General features: G+C 37.5%; 1 protein-coding gene across 4 annotated transcripts; it reads right to left on the bottom strand.

The window, feature by feature from the left end:
- Positions 1-121: 121 nt before the first annotated feature.
- Positions 122-24064, bottom strand: SUV39H2 (suppressor of variegation 3-9 homolog 2). 4 transcript variants are annotated; one of them, XM_034644418.1, is made up of 6 exons: positions 23852-24064; positions 21056-21201; positions 7996-8667; positions 5890-6036; positions 4215-4344; positions 122-3435 (listed from the first exon to the last, which is right to left on the bottom strand). In XM_034644418.1, the coding sequence occupies exons 1-6, from the start codon at positions 23880-23882 to the stop codon at positions 3329-3331; spliced, it is 1233 nt and encodes a 410-aa protein (XP_034500309.1). In that variant the 5' UTR covers positions 23883-24064; the 3' UTR covers positions 122-3328. The 4 variants fall into 4 exon arrangements, with proteins under 4 accessions (XP_034500309.1, XP_019648267.1, XP_034500310.1 ...); XM_019792708.2 differs by lacking the exon at positions 23852-24064 and adding an exon at positions 23477-23823; XM_034644419.1 differs by lacking the exon at positions 21056-21201 and having other exon boundaries at positions 23852-24061.
- Positions 24065-24548: the final 484 nt, after the last annotated feature.

Genomic DNA, 24548 nt, shown 5'->3' with positions numbered 1-24548 from the left:
TGTTAGCACTTTATAATCACATTGTCAATTTAATATCACTGCCATATTCTCATTGTTTTATAGGTGAACCTGGTATAATAAATGCCAGCTGAGTGACTTTAAGGGCTAGGAGCACTAGAACAAACTTTAAAAAACAAACTTGTATCACCAAAGATTTTAAAGTACAGGCTTACAGTACAGAATAATTGTAGCAAATACTTACATATGGTGCTTACTCTGTGATGATGCTTCATTCTTTTACACACTGGACATCAACTCCTTTATTCCTCACCATCACCCTTTGAGGTAGATAAATTTATTTTCCCCATTCACAAATGAGGAGGCTAAGGCACAGAGAGGTAGTTCACATAGCTGGGAAGGGGTGAAGCAGGGACTGAAAACACAGGCAATTCAAGCTCAGAGTCCATGCTCTTAGCCAGTAGCAGTAATGCCCCTCAAAAAGAGTACAGGACTGGGCAGGATTAATCATAGTGTTTACTTGATTTTTTACTTTAAGAACTGTAAAGTAGAAAAGAAAAAGTGAAAAAAAGTTTCAAAATGCCAAGAGAATCATAGAAACAGCCCCGTGGCTAGCCACATTTGCCTTAGAGAGGAATCCAAGAGTTACAGGTTTGTTTAACAGTACAAAATCGAGGACGTTACAGTCAAATAGTTTACTGGCCCCAAGCTGGGTGATCTTGGGTGTGTTAATGTTACCCAACCAGTCTAGACCCCCTTTCCTGTGCTATGGTATAGAGTTGAGAGCGCCAGCCTCAGCTTTATGAGGAGCACAGAGAAAGGGCCTAATAACTTGCTCAAAGAATAGGAGCTTTACATCTAAAATTCCTTTACAGTTCCAGTTTTTATTGAGCACAATGTGTCTAAGTAACCTGGTGACTAATAATGCCCAAGGGATTTTACAAGTACCCATCCATATCCATTTTATGCTATGTAAAATTCTACTTTAATATTCAAATGGATCAACCATGACAATGATACACTTCTTTAAAGGAATGGTATAAAAACCTTTGGTTAATCTCAAAAGCAAGTAGTCTGGAATACATCAGTGTTTTTTTGACCCTTTTGTAGCCTTACTGGAAATGACAGTAAAATATTCAGAAACAAAGCTAAGCCACGATAAATAGAAAATCAAATGCCAAACTAAATTTATTTTGCTAAAGAAAAACGAACTTTAAGAAAAATAAGTGCAGTCTAGATTTTGCAGAGGGGAAAAGACCCTGAGATTACCAACCGTGTATCACGATCCTCATGTAGGTACTGAACAATGATATTAATACAACTCGCATAGTGGACGTACAGTTTAAACTCGATCTAAATATTACCCTTGAATATTGGTTATATTTATACTGAGAACAAATTCTGACAACTTGGGAAGCTAAAGAAGGTAAGTGTTGACTTAAAATAGTTAAAGGCTTTTAAAAGCCTCATGTAGGGAGTTTCTATTTTACTGGTTAAGTTCAGCTTTTAATAAAATAAGGGTAACAAAGGTCATTAAAATCTCAAAAGACCCATCAAATTTCTAGTAATAAGGACAAAATGAAACAAATTTACTGAAAATAGCCATTTTCCCTCTGCCCTCCTGTTTTACATTTTTTTTTATCACAAGAAGTAGATAATAACTGGACAGTAAAACACTGACTTTTTAAGAATATTAAAATTACATCTTCAAACCTGTAAGAATTATAATTCAAAGTCAGCTTGGCCATTGGAGCACCTGTAAATCTGTGATGCTTTCTCACCACTGACACCATGTGACTATTTTCTCATAAAGAAAACTAAGAAATGGCACCAAAAAATGTATTTTTCCTTGACACCTTCTGCAGATTTTGGTTAATACATTGAGACTCCAAACATGTAAAGAATTTACGCTATATTATGAAAGAGCAAAGTCATGTGGTAGCAATATAATGCATAAGTGTAGCTTCTCCCAAAAAAGAGGTTAAGGATTAAGAAGATACTTGAATCTGCTGCATTCTTAAAGTCAGTTCAATTTTACCCAAACTTATTTTAGGTCATTAAAGCAACGGGGCAATGAACTTAGGTACAATTTAATTAGGAATACTGAAAGCCAGATTTACTCGCTGCATTTCCCTTCACGTTGGACACCATGATTACAAATGCCACAATGACAGAGATGAAAACACATTTTTTTCCCGATTGAGGTTTTACTATGCAGGAAAACAAAAAACCAAAACCAAACAAGGAACATATTCCATCTCAGTCTTCATCGTTCAAGTAAAAAAAGTTCTCATTATTCAGGTACACACTTTGGCCAAGCCAAGTTTAGCTTTATCATATTTTAAAAATTCATGTGTAAAAAATATTTATCAATTCAAAATATAGATTATTTTAAGAGCCTGCAGGAAATATAAAAATAATTAAATTTGATGGAAATGTTAAAACTGCCTGAAATTCAGAAGATATAATATTAATGTATTGTATGAAACATTATTGTTAGGTGCAACTGCACTCAGGGCTAGCTTGTTTTACTCTTAGACCAGAGGTACTCATCATGGATCTCTTAATTCATGTTACTAAGCGGGGCCCTTCAAGTGCTCCCTTTCCTCTGCCTGGCACTCCAAAAAATCCTCCTATGGTCCCACAGCCCCATTCTTTCAAAGCACCATAATGGCCAGCCATTCTAGAATTTTAGAGCTTTTCGGAAATTATTTTTAAGGGAATAAAAGTTTTTAAGAATTACTGATTTAGACATACATGCCTCCTAACAGTCTAGATTGCTTCAAAATATGAAATCAAGCTGTAATTAAATTTTTTATATTTAATTTTAAACCTTAAATTTCTGTATCAGTAAGACCCAATATTTTACTTAAAGTAGGAAAATAGTATAATTCAGTATCATCTGTTTGTCTCAAATACAAGTACAGTGAGTAACAATGGGAATGACAACGTAACAGAAATAGTACTTGTATATACTTGCCCAAACTGAATTAACTTTCTCTGAATTCAAGGTGTATGCAGGTTGAATATTTGATCTTAGTGACTGTTACACTATCAGTTCAAAGCTTAAACACTGAAGGAGGCATTTCTTTTTTCACAGACTTTTTATGTATGTATATGCTCATCTGTAAATAGTTTTCATGTTTGGTATCTATTTACTAAATATGTGTATTTCAAATTAGTCTATGTGACCCTGTGTTCTTCTCTTCAGAAGCATCAGTAATACATTTGGCCAATAGTTTGAAACATGAACTGTAAATTAACATAGCATATAATTTTGATGATAGGAAAAGAGTCCCAAATACTTTTTTGAAATGTTAACATTAGAAAAAAAACAAAACTACAATCATCAGCTCTATTTCCTGAAAATTCAGTTGAGGTAACCTCTGCAAGTCACAGCTCCACACTTGCACACAGTTCTGACCCTCTTTTTGGCTGGGCTGTGGTCAACAGAATCTGAAGATATATCTCCAGAACCTGATTACATAGAAAAAGAAATACAGAAGTAAGAGTTAAGACAATTCAGGAGGAAGTTCAAATTTTACATGTGAATATTCAGAGACAAATCATTATGAATTATCTTGAAAGGATGGTGTGGGCTAATAAGAGAGAAAAGCATATGCTATTAGCCCATACTTAAAAGAATAGCTTTTGGAAATGATGGAACTTTCTGGGAAAATCCGATACACAATCATTCAGTTTCATACATTACTTAAGGGCCATAAAGCAAGGCCAAATAGTAACAACCTATAATTAATACTTAGAAAAAACAAAGGAAAGAAAAAGCATTGTTGCAATAAAGCAAATAAAAGTACCCTTTAAACAAAAAAAAGCCAAATCCAAGTAGGAATGGAATAGGTTCACTTGTGATTTAAGTCGTATTTTCAATCTTTTGAATATACATCTCTTAGTAAATATTCAGAAATGTATGCCTTACAATTTTAAAATACAAGTAATATTGAGAAAAGATGTATAATAAGTTTTCATAATGGAAATCATGAAAAAAAAGTAGGTGTGGCAAGTGATACAGAGAAAAGAGCATTACTCAGCTCAAGGTCAGGCAGACCTGGATTCTAGTTTTACCTCTGTCAGATTAGCTTTGTGACCATGAGTAAAATGACAAACTCTTAGAGCTTCATTTTTTTTCTTAATATCTGCTTGGTTCAGATCTTTTGGCTCAGGTCTTTTTCTACTCTGATTATATTCTTCATACTGAAACAACTGAACACCAATTGAACTGTACTTGAAAACCATACCTTTCATTTGATAATCAAAAGTGAGCTCTTCTCCAGCATTTATGGTTCTCGTGGAAAATAATGCTATTCGGGGAAGACGGGTGTCAAGGTTGTCAATGAAAACATTGAACACCTGAAGATTTGGGTCACACTGAAAAGGAACATATGAACCCATTTAGGTGAAAATGACACGAACAGGCTCTTCTACACGCCATATGAAATATTTAATTTCTCAGACTATTATTTTTTAAGTTCTATTAGAAATTACATTGTATATTGTTTAGCGGTCTTTGAGGCATGCAAATTAAAAAATACTGTTTTCACTTACAGAAAATCTCAGACATACAACAACACTAGTGAAAATAATAAATCCACATATATTCACCCGGCAGCTTTAACAATTATTAACATTTTTACCAATCCTGTTTCATCTAGTCTCAACCTTTTAACTTTTCTGAGGACTTGTCATGTAAACCCTAGATAACATGAATTTCACCTGTATGTAGTTCATTTCAGTAAGGCATAAAGAAACAGAATAACTATTTAAAAAATCAAGTCACCAGTATACAACTCAAATTTCATACTGCATGGAGTTTCATTGCTTTACCTTCTGTTTGGAATTGTTTAATATTTTGAGAATTCTACATTAAATTCTGGACAATGCAAGAAGAAACATCTAGCGAATCATCCTAAGAAATCAAAATAAGTGTTTAATTATCCTTAGAATACATCTATTTTTTTTTAAAGATTTTATTTATTTATTTGACAGAGACAGCCAGCGAGAGAGGGAACACAAGCAGGGGGAGTGGGAGAGGAAGAAGCAGGCTCCTAGCGGAGAAGCATGATGTGGGGCTTGATCCCAGAATGCTGGGATCACGCCCTGAGCTGAAGGCAGATGCTTAATGACTGCGCCACCCAGGCGCCCCAGAAAACATCTATTTTGAGAGTATCTCCAATTTATCAAGAAAAAAAATTAAAGCAAAAGTTTAAGTCAATCAAAAAACTAACAATAAGGACGGTCTCTGACATTTCACTACTAAACATAAACTAGTTTCTTGGTCTAAAACCCATCAAAAGTTTAGCATGGCTTACTTCCTTATATGGGCAGCTATATAACTTACCCTTATCTGCTGGCTCTTAGTAGGTACTCAGTAATTATTCATCTTCCTTATTTTTAGAAATAGTTTATAGAGTATAAAATTCTACAGTTAAGTTTTCAGCTGTATTCTAAGTTCAAACATGAATTAAAAATACTAACATGTAACTTAGAAAAATAGCCCTAAATACTTAAATAACTCTACAAATTCTTAAATATTATAAACATGTTAACATGTTACATATTAACTTGTACAGTTGCATGTGATTCCTAACCTTTCTACCTCTTAATTCCTCTGCTTACTAACTTCCTCCTTCCTCTACATGAAGACAAAACCTAGTGTACAGAGTTTTGGAAGGATTAAATGAAGTAACACACAGAAAAACTCTTGCAAAATGCATGGTATTTGGTAGGCACCTCACTGAATTTTCCTAATACAGCAATAATACCATAACCTAACTGAAGAGGTCTTTGTATTAAAATACTTTGGAAATATTAAAAGGGTAAGTAATTTAAAGGTAATTATTCCTCAACTATGGAAAAATCATTAAAAACAATGCTAAGTTGATTAGTCCTGACTATTCTTTAAGTATCACTTACACTGTGATTCACAAAGTGAGAGACATTTCCATATCGGGCTGCATCCACTGTGAATTCATCAGATTCATAATCCAGATCAAAGAGATATGTGATTCCCTTGTTGTCATATAACTGCCCCCGTCTTTCAGCTTCTTCACTTGTGATTACCTAAAAAGAAAAAACTATAGTATATTATATAGCTATTGTTGAACTAAAGAAACACTCATCCATAAATTATTCACATACTAATGCCTACAAAGGTTTAAAAAGAAATTAAAGTGTCATCAAAACAAATATTCACACAAACTACTCTAGAAGAGTGGGAAAGGGCAGAAATGACTGCAAAAGAATCAAGGCTGTTTAAGACAGGAATTAGGACAACCCACAATTAACAAATTGAGACCGTACTACTTTCCTTCCAATTTATTCAGATGTTCAAAAAGGTACCCAATTATAGCTTTCTATAGGACATAACAATGTAAAGAACTAAATTTACAAGATACTCATTTGCAACAATGTGGATGGAACTAGAGGGTATTATGCTAAGTCAAAGAAGTCAATCAGAGAAAATTATCATATGATCTCACTGATACGTGGAATTTAAGAAACAAAACAGAGGGTCATAGGGGAAGAGAGGAAAAAATAAAACAAGATGAAACCAGAGAGGGAGACAAACCATAAGAGACTCTTAATCACAGGAAACAAACTGAGGGTTGCTAAGGGAGGGGGGTAGAGGGAAGGAGTAACTGTGTGATGGACATTAAGGAGGGCATGTGATGTAAATGAGCACTGGGTATTATATAAGACTGATGAATCACAGACCTGCACCTCTGAAACCAATAATACATTATATGTTAATTTAAAAAAAAGTAAAGATACTCTAAAAGCTTAGTTGTCCTCTAACCTGTGCAGTTACATATGGAAATTTGTTACAAATACAGGAAAGAAAGCATGCTAAATCTGCAGACAACTGTATGGAAAGTTCAGTTCCATAGAATAGGCTGTTTTCATGAAATTCTGTAGCTCAAAACTATTGTCTACAGTTCTAAGAACACAGCTTTACCAAGATGCTCAGCTTAGGAAACCAAAAATGTCTAAAGTGATTCATGGTGTCAATCACATTTAACTACTTCATTCAGTAAGCCAAAACAGAGAAGAATTTGATTATACAAGATCTGGTATCCCGGAGAGTGATTTACAATAATCTGCTGCGGTCTAAAAATTGAAGGATCGAAATAGGGTTCCAATTTAAACTCACAATTCTAGATGAATACAGATAATTATGCATGACCTAATCCCACATAACTTTTAAAACGTGAGATGTGACAACCTGAGATACGCAAGTCAAACTTGTATTTTCTAGTCACAGCTTAGTCCTTCACTCAGTTTGAGGAAGTGTAGCACAGGGGCAAAGTGCACTCATCTTGGAGCCCTGGTTTTGAATCCTGGCTCCTCTTCACTACAACGTGACCTCGTGCAAGTTCCTGAACTTCTCTGTGCCTGTTTCCTCATCTATAATAATGGAGATAACACTACTACCTTGAGTTATTGAGAGGATTAAGGAGTTAAAACATAAGGTTTTTGTATATTTACATTATACATATAAAAATAAATTTGCTCAGTCTTTGGTAATTCAGAGAATAGTCTCTAGCTAAGCTACAAAGAATTTGGATTTTCTGATGGATGCAATAAATGCTTTTAAGTTTATTTTACAACACTTGCTCAGAAAGCATCTGTCTACAGTATCATGTTGATACAATTTTGAGTTTTGCCAAATACACTTAACCAATATTTAGTCAAGTGGATGAATTATATCTAAAAGTTTTCAAGGTCAGCAGGTGTTTAGATCTGATTCTCTTCTTAGGGCTTTTATGTAAAAAATAGTTGCCATATTTTACAAATGCCAGTTTCAATGACTATGAATGGGTGTTTTTGAAAGAGGACTATTTTAATATATATATATTTTTGTTCACATACAAGTTTGTATTTCTAACTATGCCAATGAAGCCTTTTCTCAAACCTGCAATTTTTACATCCTTGCAAATGGTAATATAAAAATGTACCAATATTTGTTACTGATGTAAAAAAAGCATAAGCCTTCCACACTCATTGTTAAGTTGAACATACCTCTCCAACATATTCCATGACAAAACTCATTCTTTTAATCTTCACAAGGGTTTTTACACCCCAGCCACAGCCATTGCTAGTTCGAAAGATGCAAAGTGAATACTGGGTGCCTTTTTGTACAATCCTATTGGGACAATCGGGTCCACATTGACACCTTGAGTTGCATTCATAAATGGGGGTACCAGGTGGGATTTTAATTTGCTGGTTTTTATTATAAGCCAAAAGAACTCCAGCTTCAGCAGGACAACATTTCTCAAAGAAGCAATCTGTACATGAACAACCAAAGGTAGCTTCGTTGACTAGGCTGATTCCAGGAGCTGGTTTGTATTCATTAATATAGTAGAAGTCTGACGGTGGGCCCTCTAAGTCAACAGTATTTTCAACAAAGATCATTCCTTTATGATTCTTTCTTCTGTTGAGTTCATCTTGCCATCTCTGCAGAGCTATCCTTTGTTTAGCCTTCTTTACAATGTATTCAGCAATGGCAGGTTTCAAAGCTTTGTTATTGTCTTTTGGAGATATTGCTTTGCCTTTGTTTACCTGAGATATATAATTATGCTTGTCATTAGAGAACTGCTGAAGTAGTAATGGGCACTTGAGATTTTGCAAAGGTTCCCAAGTATTTGTAGAATCTGGCCATCCTTTCCATTTTACAAGATAATATTCCATATCCTTAAAATATAAAAGAAAATTGAAATCAGATTATGACAGTCCTACTTACTTAAAATAATTTAATAAAGAATAAGGTAGCCGTTATCATTCTTCTTAATAAAGTTCAGAATATACTGAGTCAGAGGTTTCTAGTGGATGAAATACAAAACTTTATTTCTTTATATTACATATATTATGTACAGAATTTAGTTGTAGCTTGTTTGAGCACAGGTAAAAGAATTGCTCATGAAGATAAGAGTACTGAAATTCATGAATATTTTACCAAACAGTAATTGTTAAACAAAGTCGTATTTTGCATTTATCTTGATCATGGAAACAGGGAGTCTCAAAACTAACAATTTATGACCTATGTTAGTGCTTCACTTGGCCAGCACAGATGTAGGCATCCTCTAAGGTAGGTAATTTTAATATTTTACACATTGGATATAATGCAAGTTCTATTTCTCAATATCATGGGTACACATCCCTTACATGTTCTACAGACACAGTGTCCAATACAGTCATTCTTAGCAGCATGTAGCTATCAAGCACCTGAAATGTGACTAGTCCAAGTTGAGATGCGCTTTAAGTGCAATACACACTGAATTACAAACGCAAACACACAAAATAAAATATTTCTTAACATTTGAAAAATACTGATTACATACTGAAATATTTTACTTTTATTGGATTAAATACATTATTTTTTTAAAGACTGATTTGTTTAAAGTCCTCTCCATGCCCAGTGTGGGGCTCAAACAACCCCAAGATCAAAAGTCACACACTCTACCGATTGAGCCAGCCAGGCGCCCTCAGTTAAAGATATTATTGAAAGCAGTCTCACCTGTTTAATTCCACTTGTTTAATGTGATTACTAGAAAATTTAAAATTATACATAGGTAGTTTATTTGTTTCTACTGGACATCACGAGTCCAGAGAATTCTTACCTTATCTAGACTCACCCGTGAATGGATTAGGTAGCAGGCACTCAAGCCACCAAAGACCAAACATTTTGATTTATCCCTCAGACTGTTGTTGTGGCCACGATGGTCCCTAGAATTCTGCCTTCCTTCCCCAGTGACTTAACTAGGTTCTCTTCCCTTAAAATCAGGGAATGCTATGTTAAGTTTCTCTTAAAGAAGGTAGTTAAGTGTGTATAATAAAAAAAATTCTAAAGCCCCAATTTTTTTCTTTGTCCTTTTGAATAACTCACATGTATCCACATTCTAAAATATGAAAGTGATTAAGCTGTATATTCTACAGTTTTTGCTATTTTAAATCATAGATATGGATTAAAAACTTAAATAGGATACATTTGCTTTTCCCTGAAATTTTTAACAGTTTTTATTATAAAGGATACGTATAACACTTGTTTTACTATTCATAATTTATTAATGCCAAATAACTGGAAGGTTTAGGAAATGTTGCTGAGGCACAAACTGGGGTAAAGAGCCCTGAGGCAGCTTTGCTGAAGCAAGTCACTCAGCCAGTGAGTAAGTTTATTTTCTTCCCAGTGATTCATCTCAGTGTTTTAGTATATTCTACTTAATAAGCAATACTGCTTGGGAATTAAAAGAACTTTCCTTCTTTATGAAAAGGGTCAAAATATGCTTTACCTGCTTAAAAAATGTGGTTAAATTAAGGTGTGAGGATATGCACAAAAAGTGTACTTTCTTGAAAATACATATTGTAATTTCAGGAGAAAAAAGAAAGCTTAGACATATTTAAGTGTTAGTCAAACTGACTCACTAAGTGTAATACAGATTTCTCCCAATTTAGGATTTATGTTAGTAGATATCTGCTCAACAATAATGTGATCCACATGGCAGTATCTAACATATCTATTCTACTTCTTAACTAAGCAAGTTTTAAATTTTTCTGACTCTGGAATAAAGTAATGCAACTCTGGCCCTTTTTTTTCTGCTACAGTTTTTCCTACCATAACCCTGGATTATGCCTAAAGTTGTCAGCAAATAATGGAAGAAACAGAAATACTGGCTTCAAATCAGATGATTAAACTAAATTATCATTCCGCAAAACCAGTAACACCATGCCTCTGAAGTCAGCTTCCAAAGTAACATATCATACCGTTTAGTAATGAGCCAGCTGCATTGTCAGTGACTAAGTTTTGTATGTTAATCCCATCAGTACCTACTTTACAGGTGGTAAAGGTGTTTATAAAACGTGAGTGCCTTTGGCAAAATAGTATAAAAATACTAGTAATATTTTATTTCTACTTTGTGGACTTATTTTAGTAAGTGCATTTTACTTTAAATCCAAAAAAGATATTTCCATTTTGAAAAACTGATAATTTTGCACAGAAAAATTAGTTTGGCCTAATAAATTTAATTAATTCAATTCATTAAAAATTCCAAATAAAAGCCAAAAAGTTCATAAGCCTCATATATATCAGTATTTTATTCTGATATGCAATCAACTCTTGATTACCCATAGAAATGGAGTACAGCTGTAAAATGATCCATCAATCACTCCTGTATAATTTAGAATGCATCATAAGAATTTTTTCTTAAACACATTTCCCCCCACTATATTTGGCTTAGGTTCCATTCATTCAAATATTTTAGTATTTAAAATAAGTATGTGAAAGTTCAGCCACTAGAGGTGTGATGAGATGTAAGGCAGAGTCTTCAGGAGTAAAATCTCACTGGGAAAAGAAGGCAATAATATGTACAGTAAGTAGCAATGCAAGGCGGTACAACTTTAAATGACAAAACAAGACAATAATTACCACTGATATAAAGAAGGAAATCAATATAGTCAGAAAGGAGCACAGAGAAAACAGAACAAACTAAACTGTGAAAGACTGACAGGATTTGTTGAGAAGGGAACAGGGCAGGCAGGATGAAAAACACCAGCAAAAGCTTGCAGCTAAGATTTGTATGAAGTATCCAGGAAACAGTGAAAAGATGGATTTGGCTACCGTTAAAGTTCAGAATATTGAAGTGAGAGGTTAAACTGTAACAGCAAGGCAAGAGCAAATTTAGCCTTGAACACTCGACAGAGGCATTTGAACTTTTTTGTAGGCCAATGGTTTTTACAATTCTTAGAAGGCATGGTGTTTCTGTGGGAAGCTTCCTTACATACAAATACATTTGATTCCATCTTGTTTATTAGAAACAATTTACCAGTCTTCTAATTCCCAAGCCAATGACTCTTCAGTCCTTATGTTACTTGACTTAGGCTTTGACATCACATTTTTCTCTTCACTATTGTTCCTTGACTGCCTTCTTTGCTGAGACTACTTACTATCACTGCCCACCACTTAATGCAGATATTCAGGGCTCTGTCCTTGGCCCCTTTCCACACCAATAAGTGTTTATCGCTTTTGAGAATCTGAAGAAAGCTATGGACCTTCCCCTAACAAAAGTCACATATGTACTATTTTGGATAATGGAGAATATCTGGATTCCAGAGGGTAAGAATTCTTGCTCTAAATGCTCTCTGAGCAACCTCATCACTCCAGTGGTGTTAATTATATGCTGATAACTTCCAAAACTTTATCAGCACCCCCATATATCCAATAGCCTACTGGATGTCCAACAGGTTCTTATATCCATCTATTTCCTTAGAACTCACCGCTGTCCTTCCTAAATGGATTTTTTTTTTTCCTGTTCCCCATCAAGGGTAATCTTACCCATCATCTACCTAGTCACATGAGTCACAAACTGGGAGCTCAATCTAGATTTTTCTTTTCAATCCATCATCAAGTTTCTTCAGATATTTGCTCCTGTCCATTGTTATTACCCTAGCTCTAGTTCCTTCAGGCCTTCAGTTCTTTCTGGGATTACTGCATTGATCTCCTAACTGGTTTCCCTGCCTCTAGACTGATGACACCCCAATTTATCTTTACTAAAGTGAAGTTTTCTTATAAAAATAAGAAATCCACAGTACCAGTCATTCTGTTACTTTGTTGCTTAAAAATTTTAATAGCTCCCCCACTGCCTAAAGAATGCAGTTCAAACTTCCTATTATAACAAAGATCATTCTCGATTGGGTCCCTGATGCCTGCCTCTCTAACACGGTCTTCCATCATGGCCCCATTCACACACCACCTTCTAGCCATACTGAACTGTGACTGCTAGTACTTGAACATGCCAGGCGTTTTCACCCCTTTCTCCTTTGTTTACAAAGTTCTAATTACTATGGCCTCTTACATTTCCATAATGAACTTATTTTGGTCTCATTTTTTATGTGTGGAAAACCTACTCATCTTTAGAAGTCAGCTCAAATGTCACCCTACCCTGTGAAGTCTTTCCTGCCTCTCCTGCCCAAGAACTGATCACTGCCAATCCCCCTGTGTTCCCCTTTCTAAACTTAACCAGAGACCAGGAGGGATGAAATCTTATTCTTTACAGCCCCAAAACCAAGCACAATTGCCTACTATATCCTAGGCTTTCACTAAATGTTTCTGAATGCAAAACAAAAAATATGACTACCAACATGTATGCAATATGAAAAAATCACAAGAGTAACTACATGAATCGTTAAAAGAAATACAAGCTGTTTAAGTTTTATCTGGATAGTAATTCATGTTTTTTTCAATATTTGTTCTGTCATCTGCTGTCTATAGTCAGTAAGTGGTAGCAAGCACAAAAACTTAAAATATGTATATATTTTATATATATATAAATATAAATAATGGAACAAAAACCATCTTCCTGTTAGCTAATTTCTCCTGCAAGTTTTGAAATCATCATATTCAGTATTAGTGGTAGAACAGCCTGAATCTAATTATGAAAACACTAGTGTTCCATGGAAAGTCGCTGGATTTTCAGTCCAGTAACTGACCGAGTAGCAATTGTGAGACCTGGGCTAGTGCTTCGAGACTGACACAACTCAGCAACATGACTCTGGAAAAGTCCTTACTTAGAGTTCTCTTTTTCTGATGTCTAAAATATGGATTTTAGTCAAACGATTTCTATGTTATTCCAGTTCTTAACAAACCACTCTAAGTGCAGTCTTTCTGGAATATTAATCTATGTTAGATGTGGACAATTCTGCCAGTATGTGCCATGCAGTACAGTGGTGGTTCTAGAGACAAAGGACTACCTGGATACTTTATGAAGTCAAAGATTAGTAATATTTCTTTCTTAATATTTGCTTATTAAGGGAGAAGGCTTACCAATGCGCGTGGGGATTCTGATTCTTCACTGATGAGCTAAATATGTTAATAAAGAGAATTCACAGTTTTGTCACAAATTTTTCTGTATGAAAGGTAAACATGGCAAGAACATGGTGCAGAAAAACCATACAGCACTGACACTACCACAATTTGTTCAAGTGGACGCTGACATGACCTCACAACAGTAAGAGTCCTGTTGTTCCCCCAGTGAGCACTCATTCCATTTCCCAAACTGGCTATTTCAGAACTCCTCCACTTTGTTCAAGGTCAATCTCCCACTACCTCCCCCGTTATTTTCAGCAGCACTAGATCTCTGTTCCTAATGCAGAGAGAAAACAGAAACTCTCTTAATTTCCACCCTTCCATGGACATGTAACTAGAGAAAAGGTGGATGCAGATACAAGAGATGTACTTCCTCCATCAATTACCCCACCTCTCCGGTCTCTTCAGTTTCTCCCTCTCTACTTGTTCTCACCAGCATTTAAACCTCCCTCATTTTTTATTTTTAGCTTTTTAAGCCTCCCTCATTTTTTAAAAGCAAAATTAAACTAAACCTCCTTTGAGATATAAATTCTGGAATATGTAATTTCAAAAAGACAGGATAAATTACTAAAAGTTGAGAGACAGACTAAAGGTCACAGGGGTGGAAGATTTCTTTTCAGTATAAGAACATTCAACTTTTATAACATTTGATTTTTAAAATCACATGCATATATTATACAGATTTTTAAATAAAAAATTATAAACACCTTTAAAACCTACATAGCCCTTTCTCGCTTTCTTCAAAGCTAGAATTCTTCAAAGCATTGTCCATACTACTTTTTTTTTTTTTTTTAAGGTTTTTTATTTATTTATTTGACAGTGAGAAAGGGAACACAAGTTGGGGAGCGGGAGAGGGAAAAGCAGGCTTCCCGCCAAGCAGGGAGCCCAATGCAGGACTCGATCCCCAGGACCCTGGGATCATGACCTGAGCCACCCAGGTGTCCTTCACCTCTAATTTAGTCTTTAATTCACTGTATTTCAGCTTCTTCTATCCATGCACAAATACGGCTCTAACAGCATCAATGACCCTTCCATTACTCAATCCAATGGGTCCCTCATGGTTTTTCTTTGACCCACTGGCTTCTTCCCTATTGTGCTGACATTATCTCTCCCTCAGGTTTCATGATTCATTCTTCTGGTTTTCTTCCTACCTTTCTTGCCAGTTTGTCTCAGTTCTTCCCATGAGAACCCCCCACTTCACCCCCCCATACTACTCGTCAGTCCTTGTTCTCTTCTCACATTTTCTTTGCTTGATATTGCAATAGCCTCTAACCATTTTCAAACCATTCCTGGCCCAACAGCCAGAACACCATCTCAACACATCCATTTCATCATGTCACTCCCCTGCTCAAAACTACTAAATGTTTCCCTACTGTCCTTAAGATAGAGTCCAAAGTCTTTTCTTGGACTGTAGGGAGCTGTACTTTCTGAGTCCTCCCCATCCTTCTAGCCTCCTTTTGATCCCTCTTGCTATGTTCCACTCATACTTTCTGTTATTTGAAGAAGTTAGGCTCTCTTCTGCCTCCAGACCGTTCCCTACTGTTCTTTCCATCCTTTAGGACTGAGTTTAAACACCATATCTCATGAACTGCTGCCAAGTTTCTCCGCAAGTTACAACCTTCTGTTACATTAGCACTTACCTCAACTGTAAGTGCGTTGTACAATTATATTTAAAGTTTTCTACCCTCACTAAAAGATCAACTCCATGTAACAAGGACCATACCTCTGTGTCATTACTTGCTGAGATCCTTAGTGTCTAGCATATGACATGGCAGATGGCAACAGGTATCTGTTAATTAATGGGTAACCATATCCATTCCCAGAGCTTCAATTGCTATCTTTCTGCCAATTACTTAAAAATCTGTTTCCAGTTCTCACTCTTAACTTAGAGCCACATTCTCAGCTACATACCTTACATGTCTTACACTTAACTGTTCTCAACCTTCTTCTCTAAACCCAACCTGGTCCTCCTTTCCTAATCCTCCTATATTGCTGGGTCTCGGTAAACAGTGTTATCTACACCACTACAAGTCAGAAACCCATGTTTTCATAGATGTGGATCTCTCACTGCTGGATTCCTACCCAATCCCAACCACTAAACCATAGACTTTTACATGCTATAACCATGATAATTGAAGAAAAATTACCTATTTCTCTTCATCTTTAGTTTAAGCACTATAATTTCTTGCCCAGATCACTGCAACAGCCTTTCCCCTCCCCACCAATCCACTTCCCTTACTGCAGAGAGAAAATTCTCTGAACTAAATATCTGATTATATCACTCTTTTTAAAATCTCTGAAGTGATCCACCATTGCTGTAGAATGCTGTGAAAGCTCCTTCACTCATCTCTCATTCTTTCCCACTCCCACATTCTAGCACTCCATTCTCTGTACTAAAACCATGAGTTACAGTGTACCTGTCTTTTTTAGGCCTCAGTGGGATATTCCTTCTCCTGGGAAGCTTTCTCTGGTGAACCTCCCACAGATATGTAATGAAGTCTGCCACTGCACTTATTATACTATATTGCAATGGATGGTTTACTTGTCCATCTTTCCAGCAGGCTGTGAGTTCCTTAAGGTGAGAGAGTTTCTGATTAATCTTTATTTTTCCCAGAGCCTAATGTAGTACCTGACACACAAAAGAAACTCAAATGTTTACTGAGACTATAGAAAGATGATACAGGAGCTATTAGTCAGTAGGTTGCTGCTCTAATGTAAGTAGATCTAGTGTACTGGTGATTGTGAGGATTGGAGAAATCACTGATGCAAAAGCCAATTCAATTCATTAAGCACTAACTAAATACCCATTATGTACTAGAAACTATAGTAAGACATAGACCTGGCCCTAAATGGTTGACAATTTAGCAGAGAAGGTATGAAACCAAGCTATAAAATGTGTCAAGTTCTAGAATAATAAGAACAATGCTTATTAAGTCTTGACTCTAAAGCAATTAATTTTAGAGACACAGGGAAGGGAAGAAGGCTCAAAAATAGGTGGTAACCTTTCAGCTGAACTTTCCTGGCCAGAGAGAATTCTGTCAAGGAGAGAAGGGAAACAACAGTATTCCAAAGAGGGAACTGGATGAGAACAGCAAAAGGGCATAAGGTGCCCAGCTCACAGCAGGTGCTCATTAAATCTTAGCTAAATGAAAGAATTTACAAGTACTTCCATGTGAATAAAAAGTAGGAGATGAGGCTGGAAAGACAGTTGGTGGCCAGATAATAAAGAACTTCAGTACAAAAGGTCTCAGCTTAGATTGGTAGACAGGCCATTAAAAGGTCTAAAGTGAGACCCAGGGGCGCCTGGGTGGCACAGCGGTTAAGCGTCTGCCTTCGGCTCAGGGCGTGATCCCGGTGTTATGGGATCGAGCCCCACATCAGGCTCTTCTGCTGTGAGCCTGCTTCTTCCTCTCCCATTCCCCCTGATCGTGTTCCCTCTCTCGCTGGCTGTCTCTATCTCTGTCAAATAAATAAATAAAATCTTTAAAAAAAAAAAAAAAGTGAGACCCTAACACAACCAGAACTGTGTTTTAGTAACATCTGTAATGGCTTTGAGGAGTATGGTATTGAAAAAGTGTCTCTTACGAGCTAAATGGAGGGGTACACACACAAAAAAGGACACGGTCATATGATCTTTCATGTGCCCTGAACATGAGAGGGGAGAGAGAAAAAACGGAGAGGTATGTTGAAATAATACTGGCTTATAGATTAAGTAATCTGTGCTAGAAAGAATATCCAAAAGCAGCATCTCATTTAGCATGACCTGACGAAGAAAGGTGGGACCTAAGTGTGCAAGTAAGGGTGCTTATCCCCAAACAAGAAACCAAAAGGATTGATGAGAAGGACAAAAGGGAAACCAAAGAGCAAAAGCTATCCAAAACCTAACACAACACTCAGAATCCTGTTTAAGAATAATGGTAGCTCCTTCAATGTAGGCATAGACCCCTACGTAGCTAACGCTGTTCAAGTACAGCAAGAATGAACAGGAAAGTACAAATAGAGATTATAATATAATCTGATGACCCCTTAGAGGGTAGGTAGAAAGGAAGAACTAAAAATGTCTGAACTTAAAAGGTTAGGTAACTGGAGGTATAATGGTTTTGTTAGCTTAGATAGGGAATATTACTAGATCAGGATGCAGATTTGAGAAAGGAAAACAGGTGCTGTTTTGAATATGTTGAATTTGGGAACCTGTACAGTGTCCAGTTTGAAATGAAGTCCACAAAGAGGTCAGTGCCTTACAAATATTTGGCAGTCATGAGTCAAACAGATAGAAGCAGAAACCACTGAGAAAGAGGTCATCTATAGAGTCACTTCAAGGTGAGAAGAGGGCCAAGGACAGAGCTGTGGAGGTTATCTACATTTCAGAGGAAGGACAGAAAAGAGACAACAAAGGAGATTCAGAAAGAATAGTAAGAAAAATGGGTGGAAAAAGGAGGGGAAACAGAAGTGAATAACAATGACAGAAAAAACTTCCACAATATGAATATCACAGGTCAGTCTCTGTTGTAAGCATTTACCTACATCAACTCGTTGAATGCAAATCATAACCCTATGAGATGGGTACTACAACTATCCTCACTTTCTAAGTGAAGAAATGGAAAGACAGAAAGCCTAAGTAATTTGCTAAAGTTATTCAAGTAATAGATGGTAGAGATGGAGTATGAGCGTTGGCAGTCTCTCCTGGGACAAAAGAATTTCAAAGAGAGAGAGGCCAACAGTGTCAGACATTGCTAAGAAGGACAGTAAGCTTTGAGGTCCTCATATTTGGAATTAGGAGGTCACTGATAGGGGCATAAATCAGAATAAAGTGGGTTAAAAAGTTAAGGAGAAGTGAAGAGATGACCCCCCAGGAGAAAATTTTTACAAACTGTATAACTCATGAGGAACTATCTAGCATATATAAAGAACTATTACAACTCAATAATTAAAAAAAAAAAAAACCCAATTTAAAAAAATGGGCAAAGGTTCAGAATGCACAGTTCTCCAAAGATACACAAATGGTTAAAAATCATGTGAAAAGGTGCTCGGCATCATTAGCCATCAGAGAAATGCAAATCAAAACCATAAGGAGGTATTACTCCATGCCCACTAGGACAGCTATAATCAAAGAGTCAGATAATAACGTGTTGGTAAGGAGGTAGAGAAATTGAAACACTCGTAACACTGCTGGTGGGAATGTCCCTTTGGAAAAGTTTGGCAGTTCCTCAAATGGTTAAACACAGAGAAACCGTATGACCCAGCAATTCAACTCCTAGGTATATATCCAAGAGAAATGAAAACACGTCCATACAAAAACCTCGACATGAATGTTCATAAGAGTATTATCTATAATAGCCCCCAAACAGAAACAACCCAAATGTCCAAATGAGGAATAAACTATATATGCTATATTCCTATAATGGAATAGTTGGCAACAAAAAGGAATGCTGTATTAATACATGCTACAATATGGACAAACCTTGAAAACACCATGCTAAGTGAAATAAACCAATCACAAAGAACCACATACATATTGTAAGGTTCTATTTATATGAATTGTCCAAACAGGCAATCTACAGAGACAGAAAGTAGATTAGTGGTTGGCCAGGGCTAGTGGGGGAAGAAGATTGGGGAAGTTTGGGGAGTAGTGGCTGGGTGGTGTGGAGTTACTTTTTGGCATAATGAAAATGTGCAACCATCACCACAGTCAACTTTAGAATAACTCTTTAGAATAACTCTGCTAAAGGCTCTGAATTGTACACTTTAAATTAGTGAATTATATGGTATGTGAATTACATCTTGACAAAGCTGTTTTAAAAAGTTAGCGGGAAACGAAGTAGAAGACAGGAATGCTTGAGCGGGGAGGCAAGGTCAACGAAAGATTGGGGAAGACCTGAATAGGTTTTACTGAGAGAGATCAGTGGAAAGAGAGAGCTTACAACAAAAACCAAAACAAACCAAACAAAAAAACATCATGGATGAAGCAAAGTCCTAACAGGGAGGGATAGGATAGGAAGAAAAAGGAAAAACAGTGACAGCAAAGATACAGATAATTGGTGTAAATGTAAGTTGAGAGTTCATACTTGAAGGGTTCTATTTCTCACCGAAGTAGAAGACAGGGAAGTACTTCCCTGTCTGCGGCTGAATATGAAGGTGAAGGAGAGAGTAAGAAGTCCAGAAAAGTAATAAAAGTTAGAAAAATTGCTGACAAGAAAGGGAAAAGAAAGCAACAGATAAAAACCTTATGTAGAACTGACTGGAGTGAGATTAGAAATAAGGTTTAATGGCATCAATACGTGGGATTTTGGATATTCTTGGCTTGACTGGTCAGGCCACAGTTTATACTCTGAGATGGCAGGTGACTGAGCTGTTTTGGGGTTGATGGTTGCTGAAGAGTATAGGTGAAATGCTTAAACATAAAATCCCAGATGGGGAAGTTAGTTATATGAAAAGATGATGGCTGTTTCAAAGGAAGAACTGGATTTAATGATTGAATCAATACGGAAGATGAAAGAGAAGGATTCCTAATTCATTTGTCTGGAAGAACTGACAAATAAATGACCAAAAAAGAGTTCTTGGAGAGGCAGCAGGCTACAGAAAGATGAATTACTCAAAAATATAAGGTATAGACTGAAGAATGCTCTTAGGAAAACAAACCTGTCATTTTAAAGAGAAACAGGAATCAAGTGAGGCCCAGAGAGGTTAAATGACTTTGAGAAAGCCACAAAGTACCAATTTAAGGTCAGAAATCACTCTGAACTCCAGGCCATTCGATTACACCACAGAACCTCACTAATATCTGGAGTTTGACATGATACAGGACATACAAAGGGTGATGCTTCCTGAGGAGATTCGATAGCACTAACATTGGGTTTGAATTTCTAGGTTTATTTCAGGTGATAGTGGGGAAATATGATTCAGGAACAAAATGAATGACAGGAGAAGCCAATATGAGATAAAACATTTGCTCTGGTAATCCACATAGAGATAATCAAGAGTTGGATGTAGAATGGTATAAGCACCTTAAAATATTCTAATGCAAGAACATTTAATGCTTCAAAATCCTCTCAATGTTATTTGACAATACAGATGATAGGACATATAAATTTATTATGGCTCAGAATTTTTAACATTAAGAAGAGCTTTTGCTTACTTTTAAGGTTCTTTTTATGTTACAGAAATATGAAATACTGAATTGAAGTCTGATTAGGTCTTTTTTAAGGGGCTAGATATTTGCCTTACCTTTACTACCTTGTAGTCACACAAGTATTCCACCTCATAATTGTTTAGATTCCTTTTGGTGATTCCAATCGATTTACATGTGAGTTTTTCTTTTCTACATAATTCCTGAAGAGTATCAAGTGAAACTAGGCAAGGCACACACCAAGCTACAATAAGAAAATAGAATTCTTTACTAATGAAGTAGCTACTCAATTAAAACAAAAAAAGGAAAAACTTAAGATCTCTATATCCCCACCCTTCAACTGGCAATTTTACAGGACTGAAAATTCATAGACAAGAAACCATTTATGTGTCTTCAAGAAAAAGTTAGGCATTAAAGAACTATTTTGGTAAACTGGTCTTCTCGGATTTTTTTCATGGGTCTCTATCCTACTATGCTTAACTAAGGTAAATTAATTTCTATTAAGCCACCTGAACAAAAAGTTTCATGTCCGTAAGCTTTCTTAAAATTACATATAGATGCAAAGGTCAACAGAGATAATGTTTTCACCTTTTCAATTATATTCTACATAGAATATAAAGAATATAATCGGTTTTAATAAAATGTAGATCTCTAAGACAAACTTAGTGTTATTAAAAATATCTTAAATGTATTTTAAAACAGCCTTACAAGTTATTAAAAACAACTTTCTCCCTTTCTCTTAGTTGGACAGTAAGAAATGAAATCTAATTGAAATATAGTTCTACAGTAACATAGTCATACATCAATCACATGCCCTACTTTTCCCATTCTGGAATGCTGCATGAAATTTTAACTCCATTTATTATTTTGCCTATGCTGTATTATTATCAAGGTAAATAAGCCCAAGAGTTATAACAAATAATGGAGAATTTATTTTCATAATACTCATTTCCTGTATTGTTTTTAAAGCCAAGATTTACAAAACAGAGTATTCAATTTACATAATCCATATACCAAGCTTAAAAAAAAAAAATCAGACACACTCATAATTAACCTTACGGAAGCCAGTAACTAAATGTGCTGAAGATTTTACTCTCAAACTTCTGTAAACAGTAAGCTACCATATGGCATATAAACACAAACTGATGTTTAGAAATATGTAATAAATTTGGTTTTATGGCTAGTGTTACAGTAAGCACTCCAGAGAATCAAGGGTCCTCTGCCCCAGCCTTTGCTAGCTGCCCAGCTACATGACTTTAGTGATATTTCCATCTTTCCAGATTTCAGATTCACTGAAAAAATGTGAGGGTGGGAGTAAAGTGGAATTAACCAAACAATCTTCAGTAAACTCAAGCTTTACTCGGTAGCTCTCCAAGGTAGTTGTGATAACCTTTTGTTTTGAGGTAATTTCCAAGGAAGAGAGAACACACAGCAGCTCTTACTATATCCTTCCCTCACCCTCCCCAACTCACACTGGGGCTTCATTGTCAGAAACCTTGAAGCACGATCTCCACCACCCCGCTTCCTATAAAAGATTCATAAGTCTAGACCAAGAAAATGAAAGGTATTTTCTCCAAAAAAATATTTGGGGTAGTGATTGCTTACTGTGGAGTGGTAGTCTGGGTGTAGGAGAGTGGTATAACAGAAATGACCACTTAAATGTCTTCCATTTAAAAAACTTCGAGATGTTTTGTGTAAAGTTAACCTCACTATGCTGATCACGTGCGAAGGAGGTTCCTCTTGGATATCACCCAAGGTGTGTATGTCTGTTGTCCCTACCATTTTTATCTAGTTTAACTTGAGGTTCAAGACAACCCTCGACGGAAATGCTATTTTTGAGGAAAAAAACTGGAACATGAAAAACCTCAAACCCTTGGTTAACAATTCTGATTACCTATAATAATGTAGAAGATAATTCATTTGCAAGATTAAACATTTCATTACCATTACAAAAACCCTACGCTAGGTTCACACTAAACCATAGTGGAAGAAAAATTGGGGGACAATGAGTTCACAATTTAGGTGGACAGGAGTAGTGCTAGCAAACACCTTTAAATTCTAGAATGCCTTGAAAATTCCAGTCTTTCAGAGGGTGCACGCGAGAGGCAGGCGCACACACACAAACACACGCTAGGTATCTAATTCTCTGGCGTCCACATAAATAACACGCAAATTCCCGGTGGGCATAAAAATTACCGTAAGTCAGGGGCTACGTCTTCAAACACCCACTTACTGGGATTTCTCCGACGCGGAATTTACACTTCTAGTGCGTCCGAACTGGGGTGTATGCTCACTTACTTCCTTAGCGTTCATACTTCAGCTCCAATTTCTTTTTTCCTCTGATACTGAGGTCACATTCACACCACCGGGTACTTTCCGCTTCCCAGTTAAAAAGCCAGCCAGACCACAAAACGTCCCGCCCAAACCACCACAAAGGAGTAAACCACACGCGTGCCCACAGGCCCTCGAGCACCCCCCCATCCCGGGATTATCAGGAGCCGCGGCGGCCGCCCGAATACCTCCACACGGCGACCAGGCGGGGAGGGGCCTCCGGCCCAACGGACAGCGGGGGCCGGGCCGCGGAGTCCGCGGGACCTCCGCGGAGCGAGAGACAGCCGACCTCGGAGCAGCGCGCGCGGACCGGGCCCCGCGAAAGCGGGGCACAGGGGGAGACTGCGGGGAGCGAGCGGGCCGTGGCGTGAGAAGGGTCAGGGACAGGGGTAAGGGTGAAGCCCGGAGGGCGCCTTTGGGGGCCAAGGTGTCAGCAGGGCGGGAGGCGGCGTCTCGCCGCGACGCGCTCTGGCAGGCCGGCGGATCCCGACCCCGCTTCCCGGGCCTCGGGAGTTTGCCTGGAGAACGGGGGACAGTGAGGGGTGCCGCTGTCCAGCCCTCACCTCCTCGCGCCTCGGCCCCGGCCGCCGCCATCTTGAGGAGCTTTCATTCAAACTGGCGCGGTCTGACGGGATGGCTCAGCTGGACTGACGCCCCGCCCCCGCCCGACCTGCGCGGGAGTCGGGGGGCCCGGGCTGGGGGCTGGAACCCGCGACGCGTCCTGACGTCACCGGAGGTCGACCCCGGCCGCAGCGGCGAGCGCGCATGCGCCCCAAGTTCCATCCCGACGCGAGGGAGGGCGCGGGAGCCGCTGGGGGGCGGGGCGCGCGGTCCCGGCCAGGCGGTGCTACTCTGGATTAGCGGCCCCTCTACCTCGATGGGGTGGTGTAACTCCTAATTTGGGAGTAAGCACATCAGGCTTTCCCACGCTTTTTACTTCTTTCACATCAGCCCTACTTGAATGTTGTGCAAAATCCAAAATGTAGAGGGGAGTGGTATGGTGCAGAGTAGGTTTACCTCCCATGCCTGTTCCTCAGCCACCTGAGCCCTATTAACCATTGTTTCTACGCTCCTAAATCAAAGGTTCTCAAAATTGGTTGCATGTTGGGATCACTTGGAAAGGTTTTGGTTTTTTGGTCCCGCTCGCTGAGATTGATTTAATTGGTATGCGTATGACCTCAGCTTTGGCTAGAGCTCCCCAGGTGATTGTAGTGTGCAGCAGTTTGAAACCACCAGTCTCCATCTGTGCTTCTCACACTT

Source organism: Ailuropoda melanoleuca, chromosome 15 (genome assembly GCF_002007445.2).
Source record: "Ailuropoda melanoleuca isolate Jingjing chromosome 15, ASM200744v2, whole genome shotgun sequence".
In the NCBI taxonomy this organism is placed as follows: Eukaryota; Metazoa; Chordata; class Mammalia; order Carnivora; family Ursidae; genus Ailuropoda; species Ailuropoda melanoleuca.
The sequence above is the reverse complement of the archived record's forward strand: the minus strand, read 5'-3'. Positions and strand labels throughout refer to the sequence as shown.